The sequence below is a fragment of the Pteronotus mesoamericanus genome, unplaced genomic scaffold, assembly GCF_021234165.1.
Source record: "Pteronotus mesoamericanus isolate MK-2021 breed Mesoamerican mustached bat unplaced genomic scaffold, CSHL_Meso_final scaffold_54, whole genome shotgun sequence".
In the NCBI taxonomy this organism is placed as follows: Eukaryota; Metazoa; Chordata; class Mammalia; order Chiroptera; family Mormoopidae; genus Pteronotus; species Pteronotus mesoamericanus.
Window position 1 is genome coordinate 29,340,998 of NW_026555321.1, and position 19,994 is coordinate 29,360,991.

Consider the following 19,994-nt stretch of genomic DNA (forward strand, 5'->3'; position numbering starts at 1 on the left):
ATAGTATATATTTCCTAAAGTTGTTTTGAGCATTAACTAAGAAAATATAAGGAAGGCACTTAGAGTAGTACCAGGTACATAGTAAACACTAAATTACTATTACTTTTGCTACTGCCATCATAACTGTCATCAGATTTATATATAAACTAGGTTGATCCTTGACCTTTTGTAGCTTCAAAAGATGTCCACCTGAGGAGTAAGCCTAGTAAGACAACCCTAGAAATATTCAAATAGTTCTTTTAGGAGGATAATAATGTTGGGCATTTTACTCACATTTTTAATAAAACAAGACGAGATACAATATGTATTAGCGTGATGTGTATAAACAACTTAGAATATAAACCAACTCTAAGCTTTTTAAAATTAAGAACTATCTGATTCTTGAGCCAAATATTTTTAATGTATGAGGGTAAGATATTTTAAGGATTGTTAGAAGTCCGTCTCTTGATTAATAAGATCCTGGTATAACACAAACTTATAAATAACCTTGTTAAGATCTCTTGGTAATACACTACAACACTTCTTTTTTAAAGATTTTATTTATTTTAGGGAGGAAGGAAGAAAGGGAGAGAAACATCAATAGTTGCTTCTTGCGCTTCCCCAGCTGAGGACCAGGCCCACAACCCAGGCATGTGCCCTAGACTGGGAATCAAATTGGTGACCCTTTGGTTCACAGGCCGGCACTCAATCCACTGAGCTACACCGGCTATGGCTAACCAAATGAGGGGGGAGGGGCTCTGTCCCACAGAGCCACTCCAGGTCACGATGATGGGGATACAGGGGAAATAACCTGTACCAGATACAATTTGCCTGTCAGGAGAAAGGGTTGGTGATTCCCTCTAGTTGCGAATGCCTTGAGCCCTTCCCTAGAAGTGCTTTTTATTGAGAATGATATGTGCAGGGGTATACAGCATGCATACAAAGCCTATCAATCTACATCAAAAGGCTTTAGATAATAAATTGAAGAAATATAGAGGTTTGTCTTAAATCAGGGTCTCAAGTTGGCACCAGATGTTCGTTAAGGTACAGTTTTCAGGGCTTAGGAATGACCCCCTTGCTGTGAAGTAAAACACCTCCTTTTTCCTTATCAGGGCAGGGCAGTGCAGAGCAGAGCAAACCTCAGTGAATACAGTGTATTCGTTTGCGAGGTTGCAGTTCCCAGTCCCGTACAAAGTGGTCCCCAACACCACTACTCATTAACTACAGGGCATTCTGAGCAAAGTAAGTGTCATAAGATTTAACACATTCCTTTTCCACACCTGATTGTCCCCAGAACCACCTGATCTAGTTTAGAGCTGTGCTTGCCTTTAGATTGTTTCACTGGCCAGTCGGCCAGGCAGAGCAGCCAAGAGATAAGGAGACTTCTTTCAGATAGAATGAGGACTATGGCCATGACAAAGCCAAGGAGTGAGGGTCTTTTGCCCTTTTTCTGTGTCCCTCAAATCCTTCCCTGATGGCCCCCATGAGATTGTGCCTGTCTTAGATTGCCCGTCCCATTTAGGGGGGTCTTACCCATCATTGACTAACCAGCCATCCTCTGGGGCCAAGCAGGGGTGGTAAGAGGGAGGCAGGAGCTGCATCCCTGCCAGGAGAACAGATTTTGTCTCCTCAGTGGCCTATTTTCCCAAGGCATCCTTGCTCAGCTCCAGCTTTGGGGCTGAGCTACAGTTCCTGAAACCAGGCAGAACAGTTCCCAACAACCAAACACTTTAGGTTGTAATGAAAAAGATTGGCAAATAGCCAGAATCCAAAATATCCTCTGAATAAATAAGTGAATAGGAAATACTTTTATTCATTCAACAAACATTTGAACACAATTTTAGGTGTTAGAGAAACAGAGTTTTTAGGTGTTAGATGAAACATACATCAATACTTGCATGGACTAGAATGTAAATTCTGGTTTTTGGTGATAGATGTAAGAATATATCATTAGGTTAAAAGTTCTATGTAGAAAAATACAGCCAGGAAGAAAAATGGGGAATTCCTAATGGAAGTGGAGGTTGCACTTTTAAATAGGGCATCAGAAGTCCTTGCTACTAAGGTGACACTGGAGCAAAGACTTAAAGAAAATGATGGCCTAAGCCAGTGATATCTGAGAAAGAGCATTCCAGACACAAAGAACACTAAGTAAAAATGCTCTGAAATGGGTGCATGCCTGGCACATTCCATTGTAGCTGGTGGCAGTGGAGTAAAGGGATTAGTAATAGGAGGTACAGTCAGAGAGGTAGTGGATGTGATGCAGGTGCCATATCATGGTTATTTAAGCCATAGTAAAGACTTTGGCTTTTATAAAACTGATTTAGATAGGGAGCCACTGGAAAGTTTTAGATGGAAAAGGCTGTTGGGATCTTTTTTTTTAATTCTCTACCTGATGACATTTTCTCATTGCTTTTAGAGAGAGAGAGAGAGAAAGTGTGTTGGTAGGGGGGGACAGCTATATGAGAAAGAAGCATCGATTGGTTGCTTCCTATATGCACCCAGACCAGGAATCGAACCCACAACTTTTAGGTTACAAGATGATGCTCCAGCCGAGCCACACCATCCAGGGCATGACCTGACTTATTTTTAAAAGTACTGCTGTGGCTTCTCTGCAGGTAATTGATTACAAATTTCACTTCATTAATAGCTAGGAGGCTGTTGCAATAGTCCAGGCGAGAGCTGATGGTGGCTTAGACTCTGGTGGCAGCAGTGAAGATTCAGTGGGAAGTCGTCAGAATCTGCTGCTTTTTAACAACAGACCAAAACATTTGTTGAGGCAATATAGTATACATAGTAGGTAATAATGCAGACTCTGTGGCCAGACTGTCTGGGTTAAAATGTTGTCTTTGCCACTTCTTTACTTACCTTAGACAACTTAAATTCTTTATGCTTCAGTTTCCTTAGCTACAAAATAGAGATGATAATAATACCCATCTTGTATTTTTGTAAAAATTAAACAATTTAGTAAACATACAAAGGATTTAGAACATTGGCACATAGTACTATATTTATATGTATTAGCAGCTATGAATTACTAATGTTGTTAACTGGACAGGGTATTTAAGAGAAAAAGGAGTCAACAATGACTGCAAGGCTTTGGATCTGAGCACCGTAATCAGTGAAATAGCCATCAATGAAATAGCCATCAGCTGAGATGGGAAAGACTACACAAGGAACAGGTTTGGGGAATATCAGGAACAATGTTTTGTACATAGTAAATTTGAAAGGACGGTTAGACATCCAGAGGTACTGAGTAGATAGTTGAATATATGTGTTTAGAATTAAGGGAAGTATTGGTTGGAGGTATACATTTGGAAGTTATTAGCAAATAAATGATATTTAAGACCATTTTAAAAGAAAGGATTGATTACACACTAAAATGAGATAGGGGATGTATACTTTGGACAGCCCCTTCTTGGAGCCTATACTCTTCATAAGCTACCTAACAAGCCATTTTGTGAGAGCCAGTTTACCGCAGTCCCAATGGAGCATTCCAAATGCTTTCATTGCTTTAGAATTTCATTTTATCAAAATTGCTTGAAATGAATAGTATTAACTGAGTCTTAGAAATCTTTTCTCTTTCCCTGACCGGGTAGCTCAGTTGGTTAATGCAGTGTACCAATATGCCAAGTTTGCAGGTTTGATCCCCTGTCAAGACACCTATAAGAATCAACCAATGAATGAATAGGTTAGTGGAATAACAAATGAATGTTCGTGTTCTTGCGCATGCTCGCTCTCGCTCGCGCTCTCTCTCTCTCTCAGATCAATTTTTAAAAAAATATCTTTTGTCTTAATGAGACTTGTGTAAAAAAGTATTTGCAGGGAATTAACTTCTAAAGGGGAACTCATCGGTGGTAGTTTTATAAATTGGCTTATCTGCACATGGATTTTATTGTATTTTTAAATCCTCAGCAGTGAAATGCTTAAGCTGAATGTAATCCAGCTTTAATTAATGCTTAATGTAAGCCATGTCCATAGGAAGCACTGTGCAAAGTTGTTAAAACAACAACAACAACAACAACAACAACAATGAATTATCTGGCCAGGTCACATGGATCCATTAAATTCAAACATCAGGCCTGAAGTACATCTGGCAGTGGTAATCCTCAATTGATGTCTTTCCCGGAAACCAGGAAATCAGTCCTCCAGTGACAAAAACAGCTCTGAGACAGCAGCTCTAGATCCCATAAAGGATACGTATTTTGCAGTTGGGTTGGAGCAGGGTGGGCCAGATAGATGTTAATAATCTAAACTGATATTCAACCCAGTCAACAGCTTTTACTCAGAAGCAGCGGAGGGATGAGTATCACTGATTGGAAGCTATTTTTCTTACAAAACTTCTGACATTTGTTCCATTCATGGTAACATTGCTCAGTCACTGCATGGCATATGAGATCTAGAAGGATCATGTTAAAAGAGTGCTCGTGAGCATTTATATTAGACACACATTCACTGGGTGTCTTCTTTGTACAAGGCACTGTGTTAGCTTCTTGGGGTCCAAAGATGAATGTGACATGACCCCTGCCCTCAGGAGCTGTCAGTGGAGACAAGACAACAAAACAGTCATTTCAACATAATGTGATAGGGACAGTGATAGAGATGTATATATAGATATATGGGAATATAAAGGAAAAGCCATTAATTTAGCTGGAGAGAAAGGTTGTCAGAGCAGACATCCCAGAAGAGGTTACACGTGAACTGGGTATTGAAGGATGAATAGTAGTTAGCCAGAAAAAGGAAGGACAGCATGCCCTGAACTGGCTGAGGAAACACTACGGGCAAAAACCTGGAGGTGTGAAGCAGTATGCCACATCAGAATAACCAAATTACAGTTGTGATCCTTAGCATATATGGATTTAACTTGAAGATTTTCGTTATTCCCAAATGATCCATGACAGTTTGCCATGTTTTTTTTTTTTTCTTCTTTTTGCTGAAGCAGGATCTTTAATATAAAGCTGATGAGGAGACCCCACCAGAATACACATTTCAGCAAGTGTGTCCTCTGCTCATTATCACATATGCAATATCACCCATGAAATGATTTTAAAACTTTGTTCTTTACAAAGATAGACCTAGAAAGTGCTGATCATAGAAGCAGGGCCTTAAGTGCTTCTCAGTAGAAAAAGGAACTTTGAGAGAAACTAGATTGTAGTTCCAAATTCAGAAGTGACCAGGATTATTATCATGAGTATTATTTGTGTATCAGTGATTTTTCAAAATTTTTAAAATTACAGTAAAACTTTGTTTTATTTTTCTAAGCAGTTTTCCCAGCATATTCAAAAAATAGATGAAAACAGAGATAATCAGGTTTCCAGAAACCCTGTTTACTTGACTCCGCTGTTCCCCTTTGTGGTGGTTCAGACACATCTCCATAGAACCTAGTATTGTTCTATGTACTGAAATTCTGTGAAAAAAAAAAATGATTCCTAGGAAACACTACGATCTGTACAAGAATTGTTTATCAAGTAAGAAAAAAAAATGTTGTGACAACTGAAAAGGCCTTTTAGACTGTAAGCTGAATCTTAATTTTAGCTTCAGCATAAAAAAGTGGAATGCTAAGAGAAGAAGTTTGCTGGCTATGGAACTTAGTCCATTTTTATTTTCTACTTCCCCCACTTGAGATTCTTCTATTCCACAGCACAGCAAACTAAATGTCAGAGTTGCACATGAAAGAATTCCTTAAGGAGTGAGAAGGGAAAGGCATATCATTTCCACAGTGAGACAGTGGAGCTAGGTGAAAAATACTGTCATGATTAAGATAAACTTTCTGCACAAAAAAAATAATAGATTGTGCGGTTTCTTTTCTTTTTGTTAAGGATCAAGTGTGGGGGAATTGGCAAAGGCAAGCTTCAAGGAGATGACAACACAAAATTCAAACCCAGAGCTGTGTAACTCCTAAGGCAGAACTCCTCTGTTTTACTTCCACAACACAATCTGCCTTGCAGGGGAAGGGGAGAGAGCTCATAAGACCAACCAAGAGCATCTGTGGGTTTATTATTGATTAGAGGAAGATTCCTATATGGTTCTTAGGGCCAGAATTATGAATCTCTAGAGATTCCTATTTGTATTGAACTTGGGAAGTAGTCTCCCCAAAATCAAATATTCTATCCCATTGCCTCCACCAAGTACACTTGAATTGAAACACAAACTCCAGTTTGGTTCAAAAACGTGGTCAGAATATCTCTGAGATAAAATTTTTGGCGGAACAATGGAACTGGGTCTGCAGCATCATTTTACACAAAGCCACTGCATAGCCCAGTCTATGAAATTGGCTCTCAAAAAGATCCACTTTCCGAAAAACCAAAATAGTCAGGCTTCTGTTTGTTTTCAGATTAATTGCAAAACCCCTTCTCTTTAAAATGCCTTCTTTAATTCCTCAGAAATGATGTGGATTAGTGTACAGAATATGAAATTTCCTGAAAGAGAGCCAATACTCCGTAATGCATAGATAAGATGACTTCGTCACACTAAGTAGGGACTTTGATTTTTTGAAAATAATAATGTCAAGTCAGGGATTTCTGAATCTTTTCTAGTTACATATTTGGATTTTGAGTAGGAACCAGGTAAGGGATTTTTTTAAAAAAGATAACTTCTTGAATTTTACCATGTTTGGCAGGCAAATCTGATTTAACACACATTTAACATTTTTTCAGATAACCTCTTGAGACAATGTTAACTCCATTGTGTAGATGAGAAAATTTAGGCCCAAAGAGAACAAGTAGGTGGCCCAACGACACACAGCTAGTAAGGTGGTGCAAAGGCAGGTTTGAACCTAGGTCCTTTTGCTCATCTGTGCTTTTTTCCACCATATTGCCAGTATACATAAGTGTTCTCAAAGTCAAGTGCTGCCATGTTCTGACACTTTTGTTCACTTAGAGAAAGTAGATGATATATTTTTAATGTTTGCAGATGAAAATTGTAAGCCGTTAGTTACAAAGCTTATCTAATACTCTGCCCTAGATGGCTCTATTCTGCCCCTGATTAATTGATGTTTTGAAGTATGTGTCTCTCTGTTTAAATGTTCTCTTGGGCTGTTTTCTGATCAATTAATTCAGGTCAATTAATAGATAATTTAAGCATGGCAAATGAATTCTTAATAGTAAGAGACAAAGTGCAAACAAAGCAGTATAGTCTGCTTGTTACAGTAACATATGAATCATGGCTTTGACTATATCCTTAACTTTGTAGCACATTGCCAGGCTTATAAGTAGTCGACATATATTTAACTGACAGATTTTTGATCCTGGGTTTTAATTAATTCTAACCTCAGTTGTAAGTGGCTTTGACTTGCTACACTGATGGATATGATCAGACCAGTAGGCCCCAGAGCAACCCTATTGAGTAGGTGATATTGCTGCTGCTGTTGTCAAACTGCCTTGTGGTGGTAGTAGGAGGCATCTCAGCAGTCAGTTCATTTGTAAATTAGTGATAAAAATGTCTATTTTGGGGGGTTGTTGTGAGAACTGGAAGATTAGCTAGCCAGCTGCCTAGCCACAGACCAACTATTCAGAAAGGTGACTTATTTTACTGTAGTGTTGAATTACATTATTCCTTTGGTTCAGACTCTCTACATATATATCCCTTGTTTGTGCCTGAAATGTGAAGGATCTTGGAAGGAAGTATGTTTGGAATCTTTTAATATTTGAATTTTTAAAAGAACAACTAATTTGGTACAAAAAATAATAGACAGTAATAATAGCTCACTCTGTGCCAGATACTGTTGTGAGCACTGTTATGTTTAGTGGCTCATTTTATCCTCACAGCAGTCTTCTAAAGTGGGCATTAATATTATCCCCATTGTAGAGTTGATGAAATGGATACAGAGGTTAAGTAACTTGCCCAAGGTCACATGGCTAGTAAATAGTAAAGCCAGATTGGACCCAAGCAGTTTATGCCAGAATCCATACTTCACTACTGCACTAAGCATAGCCAGACTCAATATTCTTGTTTTTCTGATCCATGCCTTTTTGTGTATGTTCCCTATTTTTCAGTGCTGTCTTCTAAAAGGTTTAGATTTTGCTTTTCACATTTGCAGTTTAGTTTTGTCTGGAGTGAGGTAGGATCCTAATTTTATGTTACATATTGAGCGGGACCAAAGTTTTACCACCCCAAATGTGCCTTTTGGGATATTGAGTTTAAGCTGGTTATTAAGAAACAAAAGGCTCAGAAAGAACCTTTGATTCTCCCCCGCTCCTGCCTAAGGGAATTCATATGGAAAACACTGCTTTAGGAAGGGAATATTAGCATATTAACCTTAGAGATTTTCACCTTAGCCTGCCTGAATTAAGTTTGGTAGGTAGGAAGGATCCAAGCAGGAGCCCGATAGCTAGATTTCCCTTTGTCCCTTTGCCCGGTTGCCTAGAAGGAATTTGCCCTGTCTGTTTTACTCTTTCTCAGCTCCCTGTGAATTGCCTGTCTCCTCTTCAGAATCCCAGACCCCTGTCCCCTTTTCTCCTTTGTCCTTACGGCATGTAAGTCTCTACTACTCATGAATTTCAGGCCTCTCTATTATGACACCCTGATATATGTAGTAATAAATCTTGGACTTTTTCTCCTCTTAATCTGTCAGTTTGATTATTAGCCCAGCAATAAGAACTTAGAAGGTGGGAGGAAAATTATTTTTTTAGCCTACACTATATGGATAACCTAATATGCTAGCAAAGGCTGTTGGTAAAAAGAACCACTTCTCAGCTGGTGTATTCATAGCTCACTCATGGCTAAGCCAGGCCCTTCCATTGCTAAGTATTTGTAACTCTAAGGGTTTTGTTTATAGCTGACCTGTAATTCTATATAGTTCATTATATCTTCCTCTTTCTTCCTTCACTGCTCTCCCCCTCTCCCCCTCTCCTCTTCTCTCCTCCCCTCCCCTCCCCTCTACTCCCTCCTTCTCGAAATGTCTCCCTTTCTTCTCTCCTTCCTTTTTGAGGATAGTGCCTGCCAAAATTGAGAGTAGTTACCAAGTAATCCAGTGACTCATGGTTTCATGTGTTAAACTACCCTCCTTCTGAAGCTGTGGGTTAGTTTTCTTTGGAAGCTGAGTACAGTGGGTTCTGTCAACTGTGCTCTTGTTAGGCGAGCCACGCACTGGAAGGATATAGCCCAGGTAAAGTCAGATTAAAGACATGCTGGTTAATTTCTGTAGTTATTGTGTAGAGAAATAAACTCACATCTAAACTGGTCATTTGTAAATAATTACATTGAAAGCTTGTTGGGTTTTTTCTTCTTAATTTTAATTATATTTTATTGTTTATGCTATTACAGTTGTCCCAGATTTTCCCCTTTTGCCCCCCCCCCACCTAGTTCCCCCAATTCCCTCAGGTAATTCCCACACCATTGTCTATGTATGTCCATGGGTCCTGCATATATGTTCTTTAGCTACTTTATTTCCTATGCTGTGCTTTGCATCCCCATGACTATTCTGTGACTACCAATTTGTACTTCTTAACCTCATCACTTTTTTCACCCATCCCCTACCACCCCTTTCCATGTGGCAACCATCATAATGTTCTCTGTATCTGTGAATCTGTTTCTGTTCTGCTGGTTTGTTTTTTTTAGATCCAATTATTGATAGATATGTATTTGTTTCCATTTTATTGTTCATGTTTTTGATCTTCTAAAAGAAAACCCTTTAACGTTTCATATAATACTAATTTGGTAATGATGAACTCCTTTAGCTTTTTCTTGTCTGGGAAGGTCTTTATCTGCCCTTCGATTCTAAGTGATATTTTTGCTGGGTAGAGTAGTCTAGTTGTAGGTCCTTGCTTTTCATCACTTTGAATATTTCTAGGAAACCCCTTCTGGCCTGCGAAGTTGTTGTTTTTTGTTTGTTTGTTTTGAGAAATCAGCTCACAGTCTTTTGGGATCCCTCTTGTAGGTAATTAACAGTTTTTCTCTTGCTCCTTTTAAGATTCTTTCCATCTTTAAACTGGCCTTTTAATTATGTGTCTTGGAGTGGACTTCTTTGTATCTATCTTGTTTGGGTCTCTCTGTGCTTCCTGGACTTGTACATCTATTTCCATCACCAAGGTAGGGAAATTTTCTTTCATTAGTTTTTCGTGTGGATTTTTAATTTCTTGCTCTTTATCTTCTCCTTCCAGCACTTCTGTGATGCCAATGTTGGTATGTTTAAAGTTGTCCCAAAGGCTGCTTACGGTGTCCTCTTTTTTTTCTTCTTGTTATTCTGATTGGTTGTCTTTTCTTCCTTATGTTCCATATCATTGATGGATTCTCATCTTCATCCACTCTACTGTTGTTTCCCTGTAAATTGTTCTTTATTTCAGTTAGTGTACCTTTCATTTCTGATTGGATCAGTTTTATGCTGCTAAGGTCCTAAATAAGTCCCTTGAGCATTCTTATAACCAGTATTTTGAACTCTGCATCTGACAGATTGCTTATCTCCATTTTGTTTAGTTTTTTTATCTGGAGTTTTGCTCTATTCTTTTATTTGGGCCATGTTTCTTTGTCTCTTCATTTTTGCAACCTTCCTGTGTTTGTTTTTATGCATTAGGTAGAGCTGCTATGTCTCCCAGGCTTGGTAGAGTGGTCTAATGTAGTAGGCTTCCGGTAGGGTCCAGTGGCATATAGCCTCCCCTATTACCCAAGCTGGGTACTCAAGGCGCATCCACTGTGTAGGCTCTGTATACCCTCTTCTTATAGTTGAACCTTGATTGCTGTTGGCACATCTAAGGTCAGCCACCACTTTTGTTCTCTCCGGGGTCACACAGCATTAGCTACAAAGCAAACTAAAACTACATAAGGCTGGTACTTGTACTGGGCTTGGAGATGCCCAGGAGAGGCCAAGCTGTGACCCAAGGCCAGCTGCTGCTAGTATCGGGCATGGGGCAACCTAATGAGAGGTGCAGGGCTCACTGAAGTTAGATGGTGCTTGTTTGAGAGAATTTAGGAAAATCTGAAGCATTGCCCAAGACAAACCATTCATGTGGAAAAGCCATTGGAGACAGCTTAGGTGGGCCTGAAAGTTGGTTAGGGCAGGGCCTCAGGGAATCACCTGGTTGGAGCAAACAGTGTGAGCCGGTTTGATGGGAGTGTCAGATATGGCACCTGCCTTCTGGCTCCGTAGGGAGAGGGCTCAGCAAAGGAACAGTAGTGGCCTCTGCCAGCATTTATGTCTGGGAGAAGGCTGCCTCCAGCTCTCATCCTGATGCTGGACAATTCAGTTCCTCCCTGTATGTCTCACTCCTTTCAATTTGTTGCTCCAGTACTGGATCTCAGATGGAGGGAGTCTGAGTAATTCTGCGCGAGGGTCGTTTAAGAGAAACTGCTTGGGATTCCAACAGTTCCTGTCTTCTACAGCTTCAATCCCCATTGGTTTTTGGCTGGTTTTTACAGCCAGAAGTTATGGAAACTTATCTTCCTGGCACTGGAATCTTGGACTGGAAGGGCTGGTGTGAGGCTGGGACCCATCAATCCTGAGATACCCCTCCTGATTTTTATCTGGCACATGTGGGTATTGGACCAGCCTGTTCCATGTCTCCACCCCTCCTACCAGTCTTGATGTGGTTTCTTCTTTAATTCCATAGTTGTAGGACTTCCATTCAGCTCAATTTCTGACAGTTCTGAATGACGATTGTTCATTGTTCTATGGTTTATTTGTCATTTTGATGTGATGTGCAAGGAGACAAGTCATATTTACCTATGCTACCATCTTGACCTGAAGTCTTAAACAATTTTGTTGGAGTTTTTCAATCCTAAAGATGTAATCAAACCTTGATTATAGTCTCAAAGCCATCTTTTCTCCAGTACAGTTGATTTTTATCCTCCCAGAGTAATAGTTAAACTTGATTTCTTTATTTCTTTAGATAAAAGATTGTATATAAGTTGATATTCAAATGAATGACAACCTAAGAAAATGAGACCATGCATAAGCTGATAGTCTTGGATCTACTAGCACGTCATATTTACCTTCTCTTTTATATTATGGTCAATTTTGAACTATTAAACATTAAGGATGCAATCATGGTCATGTTACATACTGTAGCTCTGGGGCCTGAAAGCCCATTTTGAAAGAAAAGCACACAGTGGGAACCCTGTACAACCAAAGAAAGTGAACCTAAGGCACTGAAGAAAGAAGGCTTCCAGAAGCTTCTTTTAAACTCTTGGCAACTTGGTTATCTGGGACTTTGCCTCATCCTCCCTTCTGTTTCCTCCCTCTGGTCCTTTCACTGCTTGTTAGCATGTACCTAAAGATGAATGGGGCAGATGGAGGAAGTAACCCTTAACTGTTCTGAATATTCTTCTTTATTAGTGGAGCATAATGTCATTATATTATTCATTTCAGTTTTAAATTACCTTTTGATTTTATTTAAAAGCACAATATTTCTTATGTGTTCATCTAGAAAGAAAATAATACTGTTTTTATTCACATCAAAAGTAATATATTGAATCCAGTAATGAACTAAATGTGTTTTAGAGTTAGAGATCAGCATAATTTCTGTTCAGACATCAAACTGAGGAGGTTCAACTAAGATGAAAAAAAGAGAATGTCTGTCTAGACTGGCAAGTTAATTATTAGCATTTCATGACTATTTCAGAATTGGTATATATTGTCATCACAAAAATGTAATTGAATTTTTTTTTAATACAAGGGTAACCTATATACAGTTCTTCCTAGCAAATTGCTGCTGATGATAGATTAGGGATGGGAAGCAAGGAAGAGGGTCTACTCTTAAATCTCCAGGACCGTAAATTTGTATTTCAGCATGCTTACTGGGGATATTTATGACCCTGGGGTAGTTATTTTATTATTTATTTCTGTTACTGCTCAGTAGAAAACAGTGTGTAAAGCCTTTTTGCATAGGCCATACTCTAATTCACCACCACAAGTCACACCCAGTTGCACCTTGTTGAAGGATTTCTCTTGAGTTAAAACTAATCTGTCCCCTGCTTTGGCTGACAGCTTTGAAGTATGGTAGTTTTAAGTTTTCACATCTGAGCTGCTTGTCTTTTTCTTGAATGGTTGCTCGCCCATATGAAAGAATAGTCGCTGTGTGTGTTTCAGAGTCCCTTTCTAATAGTAATTGTTCCTGGATAGAACTCACAATATTTGGCCCCAAAAGGCCTGAACTTAGTCATCGACTTGTTTAATTACTTACCTTTACTGTCTCTGTCCCTATGTTCACATAATGTTGCCCAAGTCTTATCACAGTTACTTGTGTTGTAGGATTTTAACTCTCAAGAGTATACCACATTCATCTTTGCTACTTTCATCAGTACCTTCTCCTTCTTACCGCAACCTGCCTCCAGCTGTTAATATGTCCCTATTAGAATACAGTCGATGATTCTATCACCCTTGACATGATTTGGACAGGAAAAAGTACGGTGATAAAAGTTGGATTTTCATATCTAACCAGTAAAGTACCTCTTCTCACCAACATTTTCAGATGACCGTAATCTGAGAACATGGGTTGGAATTACAGTGATGCCTGAATACTAAAATGATTTTTATATAATTAAGTTGAAATGCAGAGAACCTTGTTTTACATGTATGCTTATAAGCAAAAGAATGTATGAAGACTGTAATTAATTTATGCTTTAAACCACTAGAGGAGCTGTTATTTTATGATCTACTGTACTAAATCCTCTACCAAAAGAAAAATATCCCAGTTTACATCTTGTTCAAATCTTTTTTCGTACCTCTTTTTTGCTTAAAGCAAAGTATACTTGATTGGCCTATTGATTCTGGAGAAGTAGTATTCCTCTTGGGCTCCTTATAACATCCATCCACCTCTTGCTTTTATGCCAGATCGAGCGGTTGGAAGTAAGCAGCCTTGCCCAGACTTCCAGTGCAGTGGCCTCCAGCACCGATGGCAGTATCCACACAGACTCTGTGGATGGAACACCAGACCCTCAGCGTACAAAGGCTGCTATCGCTCACCTGCAGCAGAAGATTCTAAAGCTCACAGAACAGATTAAGATTGCACAAACAGCCCGGGATGACAACGTTGCTGAGTACTTGAAGCTTGCCAACAGCGCAGATAAGCAGCAGGCCGCCCGCATCAAGCAGGTGTTTGAGAAGAAGAACCAGAAATCTGCCCAAACCATCCTCCAGTTACAAAAGAAGCTTGAGCACTACCACAGGAAGCTCCGAGAGGTGGAGCAGAATGGGATTCCCCGGCAGCCAAAGGATGTCTTCAGGGACATGCACCAGGGTTTGAAGGATGTGGGAGCAAAGGTGACTGGCTTCAGTGAAGGCGTGGTAGACAGTGTCAAAGGTGGACTTTCCAGCTTCTCCCAGGCAACTCATTCAGCAGCAGGGGCTGTAGTCTCAAAGCCCAGAGAGATTGCCTCACTAATTCGGAATAAATTTGGCAGTGCAGACAACATCCCTAACCTGAAGGACTCTTTAGAAGAAGGGCAAGTGGATGATGGGGGGAAGGCTTTGGGAGTAATTTCAAACTTTCAGTCAAGCCCAAAATATGGTAGTGAGGAAGATTGTTCTAGTGCTACTTCAGGCTCAGTGGGAGCCAACAGCACCACTGGAGGCATCGCTGTAGGAGCATCTAGCTCCAAAACAAATACCCTAGACATGCAGAGCTCAGGATTTGATGCACTACTACATGAGATCCAGGAGATCCGGGAAACCCAGGCCAGACTAGAAGAATCTTTTGAAACCCTCAAGGAACATTATCAGAGGGACTATTCATTAATAATGCAGGCCTTACAGGAAGAGCGATATAGGTAAGTTATATGGAATTAAAATCCTAAATTATATTTGGGATTCCCTTCCTTTTGGATATGGGGGGTAGTAGCCTTTAAATACCTTCATAGAGTGTCTTTCTCTGAAATGTCCAGAGCACTTTAGATATGTCATATGACAGCTACATGTGTTTCTATGATAGAATACAAAAGACAGGCACAGCAAAGTTTGACGACTCCCAAGATTACACACCAGTGAAGCTTTGTAGTCAAGGGGTGGCAATTATTGTAGCTCTCCAATCTTCCATTCCAGTTTAAGACTTTGAAGTGAAGCCCAAGTTTTCTGAGGCATTTTGTTTGTTTGTTTGTTTATAATCACAGAATCCCAAGTCATTGCAACCTATAGCTATACTACATTGAATTCAAAAGATCTATTACAATCCTCTGAAGTCCGTATAAATCATAATAAAGCCTGGACAAAATGTGATGAACCCTGTAGATATTTGGCCTTAAGCACATTTATCTAGGCAATTGGTGTAGAAAGAGTAACTGGAAATAAATCCAGGTAAGCATGTCTGTTACCTTTACTATAAATTGGCAAGCATTTGAATGGGGAATAGACTTTAATATGTGAGATGGTTCTACAGTAGTTAGAGAATTCTCAAAGGGCTAAATGCTTTGAGTTACAATCTGTGCTAAAAGTATAGAAGCTATTATCATATTGTAGTCCATATTTATATTAGACCACTTTTAGTTGATCTCTAAATGTATGACTTTTCATCTTGTTTCTATCACATGCAGATAGAAATAATATCCCCTGTAGAATACTTATTCAAATCCAAACTTTGTCAACCAGAGACAGACCACCTCACTGATTTAGATTAAGGGCTAATGTTTTGGGAGCCACAACTTGGGTTAGGTCTTGAAAGATGTGAGTTCTGTTCTTGTCTCAGTTACTAACCAGAGGGAATCCTCAGTAATTCTTCTATATCAAGGGTTGAACAGACAGTCTTTTAAGATCCCTTTCACCTCTTTTATTTTTAATAGACTTTTTTTGTTTGCTTTTAAGAGATAATCTCAGGGCCTGAAATAAATTATTCGTGTATATCAGTAAGATCTGAAAGGAGTTACAGCAGCATTTTTACCATGTGAAAGAGTTAGCAAGTTCTTTCACATGGTAAAAATACTAATCAGTAATTTAGTCCTACCTCTTATCTTCACTCTTCTGTCCTTCAAGTCTAACAAGAATTTTTGGGAAAAGAAAAGAGAAGTCAGTGTGTGCAAGAGAAATGAAGTTCTAAAAGCAAATACATTACTGTTCTTAATTCAGTATTTTGTATATCCTTTAATATACTTAGAAGGCAATATCTTAAAGCAGTGAGCAATCTAACCAATATTCAAATGGACTCCAAAAAATAAAACACCTGGCCCTTTGTAACCATGTAGTAACACCTAACTCTTAGGTTCAAATTCTAGTTCTGCCAGTTACTAATCTTGAAAATTGGGCAAGTTTCTTAACATTCCTAAGTCCTGGTTTCCAGGACAGTAATAGTCCCTCATAAGGTAACTGTGACATTTCAATGAAATAATTTATGTAAAGCACACAGCTTGATGCCCAGCCCAGTAAGTACTCTGTTGATGTTAAGTAGCAGTTGCTACTGCTGCTATTATAATATACCCCTCTGAACCATGACAATCTGGGTGTTCCATAGTCAGTTGCTTAAAAAAATAACTGCCTGCTTTGACCCTTTTATTTATTTATTTTTAGAGAGAGAGATGAAGGGAGGGAGAAAGAGAAAGAAACATCAGTGAGTGGTTGCTTCTTGTGTGCCTCCAAATGGGAACCTGGCCGGCAACTCACACATGTGCCCTGACTGGGAATCAAACCACAGTGACCCTTTGGGTTGCAGGCTGGCACTTGATCCACTGAGCCACACCAGCCAGGGCTGACCCTTTTATTTTAAATAGACAAGCAAATTCCAGTTTTTACGTTCTTCTAGAATTTAAAATTCATATAGAGTTATGTCTCCAAGTCAGATGTAGGCCAGTATGAGAAAATTAGAGAGGAAAAAGAGATCTCCTGGGCCCCACCTTTGTATCAATTTGAAGTAATTCAGAGACTGGACAGGATAGAAAGGACAGAGCTCCTCGTTTTCACCTTATTAAAAAAAATCTAATCTGAGCCACCTATGAGCTAATAAGTGCATTTCTTTCATCGCACTTTGGCTTCTCTGTAGTTGGCAAATGACTAGTTTTATGGAATGAAGAAAGAATAAAGAAAGCTTTTGAATTTTCAAAAAGAGAGCTAAAGGCGGGGGCAGGGAAAGACAATATAATGTGTAATCTGGTTTTTGTCATACCACTTCAACTTTAGAATAGTCTTTATTTAAAACAGAATTTTGAAGGAAGAAAGCCACTCCAAGAAAGGCAGTGGAAAAGTCACAACCTTTCTCAACTACTGTGTTACATCAATATTACCAAGTACAGAAAAAATAGAGATTTCTCCTTCATTACATATGTCTTTATACAGTAAATCTATCTAATTTTGTTGGTCTCTGAACTGTTTCACGTAAGTGAAATTTTTCCTATAGATTGAATCTTACTCGTTTAAGCACCAAAACTTTTTACATTGTGGTATAAGGTTACCTGCTTCTACAGTAAATGGTCCCACATGCTTTTCATAAAATTCAAAAGTTCTTTTGTCGTTTTGTGGTTTGTTTTTTCTCCTTTCTATATCTCCTCCACACTGTTGGTGAGCTGCCTACAGAAGTCTCTTTACTATTGGGTTGGTCAAATAAGTTCATTTAGTTTTTTCTGTACGATGGCTCTAATAGTGCTTAGTTGTCTTTAACTTCATTCAAAACAATTTTGTTAGATTGTACTGTGACAGCTGTCATATCAGCATACATTTTTTTAAAAACTTATCAAAATTGGTGGATTTTTGTGCAGCCATTTTAATATTGAAGATGGAGGAAAATATACAACATTTTTGGGATATTATCCTTTGTTATTTCAAGGAAGGTAAAAAGATAGCTGAAACAAAAAAAGATTTGTGTGGTGCTGTGACTGATTTAACTTGTCAAAAGTGGTTTGCAAAGTTTCTTGCGCTATTAACACTCTGGCCAATAATTTTTTGCTGTGGAGCTGTCCTGTGCATTGGGAGATATTTAGCAGCACCCCTGGCCTCTACCCACTAGAAGCCAGTAACAGGAGAGAGCCGACATACTCAAAATACCAAATTAATAAAGTTATTGGTGAAAATGAGAAATACGTCTTTTATTTTACATAAAAAATGTTAACGGACTTTTTGGCCAATCAGTAATTTCTATTTCTACTCCTTTAGGCTTGTCTTTTTGTTTAGGAAGGAGGAAGGCTATAGATGGACTTAGGGACTCTTCTCTGATCAAAAACCAGTTAATGCATACGTGGCTGCTCTAGATGCAGTTCTGGTTATTTTCTATGCTTTGGTTTATTTTACTAATTAACAGTTGACAGGAGGGAGGCCATACATAGTATTGCTGTTTGTTATTTAGGTGATGAGGAGGAGAACACACTACCGTGTCAGCATATACAGGGTCTGGCAGAAGTAACACCTGCTTGAGTGTGGTTGGTAGGGTAATAATATGAGTATAATAATTTATAGTTTTTATTTGAACATTTCACCTGAAGTGGCATATGGTGTGCTTGAGTCGGATATTGTTATGTTACAGAATTACATGCTTATGATTTTTTAATAAGAGATTTTTATAATTAAAAAAGGGGGCGTTATTTGTGCTGGACCCTGTACTTGCTAATCCTCACAATAGCCCTGCAGGTGGATTGTATTAGCCCCATTTTACAGATAAGGAAATTGAAGCCCAGTGGAGTTTTAAAATTTGCCAAAGGTTGCTCACTTGGTAAGTAGTGAGGCCAGGAACCAAACCCAGTGTTATCTGACTCCAGAGCCAGTGTCCTTTTCATAAGAGGCCAGGTTTGGTTTTTGTTTGTCTCCCCCCGCCCCCCCAAGCTCAACCCTAAAATCTTTGTGACTGAAAGACTATAGTTTAGCTATAAGAAACCTTGACTGCGCTGTCAATGGGTATTGGTCCTTTTACAGGTCAAAGTATGTATTTCACTAAAAATCAAGTCACTATTTTTAACATATTTTAGAAAATTCTGTATATGCACAAGCTCTGGAAAGTTTTCTGAAGCTGGAGAAAATAGTGTAGGTATGTAACAGGGGAAAACTACTTAGAGAAACTTCCACTCCTGTTCTTATTCTGCTCTTTCCAGAGTCCCTTCTCAGTAATGTCACCCACTCAATATGTGTCCCATTGCTCTCTACCCGAGTGAGTACTGCCAGGGTAGGATTTTTGCCCAAGACCATCTACTTACTCTGGAATAATCGGAAGCATTACGGATCCTACAGAGGACAGCCCCTCTCTTCACCCACATAATTATGCCATGACTGAATAGTGCTTCAGCCACCCACATGCACTTAGCCCTGGAAGCCTTTGTAGCAGAGCTTAGATCTAAACTCCACTCCAACTTTCAACTAGTAATTAGAAGTTTAGACTTTGGGGGTTGCATTGGGCACTCAGGTATGAATGAGATTATGTATTTTGGGAAGGTAGGAAGCAAGGTTTAGACATTTTTTTAGTGATGGGGTCTGTACTGTCTTCAGATTCTTTTTGTCTTGCTAGTCTCTTTGCTTATTAAAGTATTATTGCAGATTTGTTAGTGGCAATGGGGTTTACTTAGTACTTCAGAGATAGAAGGACTCCTTAGATATCTAGCCTAATCTTGTTCTACAAATGAATACACTAAGGCCTAGAAAGATAAAGTGATTTTTGCCAGATCACACAGTAAAATGGTTTAACTTATATTTAATTTGCTGTTTAAAAACGGGAGGACTAATCGTGGTTACCCTAGTGAGTATAATATACTAATGAGTAACTGTAGGAAAAAAATTCAGCTGTGGGAAAATGCTTTGAAAACAGGAGAGAACTAGGAAAACAGTTTATGGACAGCTTTATAGTTTCCTTTTGTAGTTTTTCCCTTAGAAGATCTGACCCAGAGTCATACTCAGCTACTACCTGTATAGAGCAGTATCATGTGGGGCAGGCTAAAGACCCTGCTGGTGATGATGAGCAGTAATGCCATTTTGAAAGCTTCTATTTTAAGAAGATTACTGTCCTTTGAAAATTGGCTTTTGAAATTGTATTAAGCCTAGAGATATTTTAAATTGCACTGAGTCATAAGAGTAAAAATACGGAAGGAGGCAGTCACCACGAGCAGTCATCACAGGCAGACCAGTCAGTAACTAGGCTAACCCAATTAGGCGTAGACCACTGGAGCTCTAGCTAAACAAATTGTTACTT

At 39.0% G+C, this 19,994-nt stretch overlaps 1 protein-coding gene across 10 annotated transcripts in view; it reads left to right on the forward strand.

Moving 5' to 3' along the window:
• TMCC1 (transmembrane and coiled-coil domain family 1) overlaps positions 1-19,994 on the forward strand; it is a 208,588-nt gene that overhangs the window by 169,062 nt on the left and 19,532 nt on the right. For all 10 annotated transcript variants that reach the window (XM_054595558.1, XM_054595559.1, XM_054595562.1 and 7 more), the window contains one exon: positions 13,742-14,676. In XM_054595558.1, the coding sequence (XP_054451533.1) occupies positions 13,742-14,676 (935 nt within the window). The remainder of the gene's footprint in view (positions 1-13,741; positions 14,677-19,994) is intronic.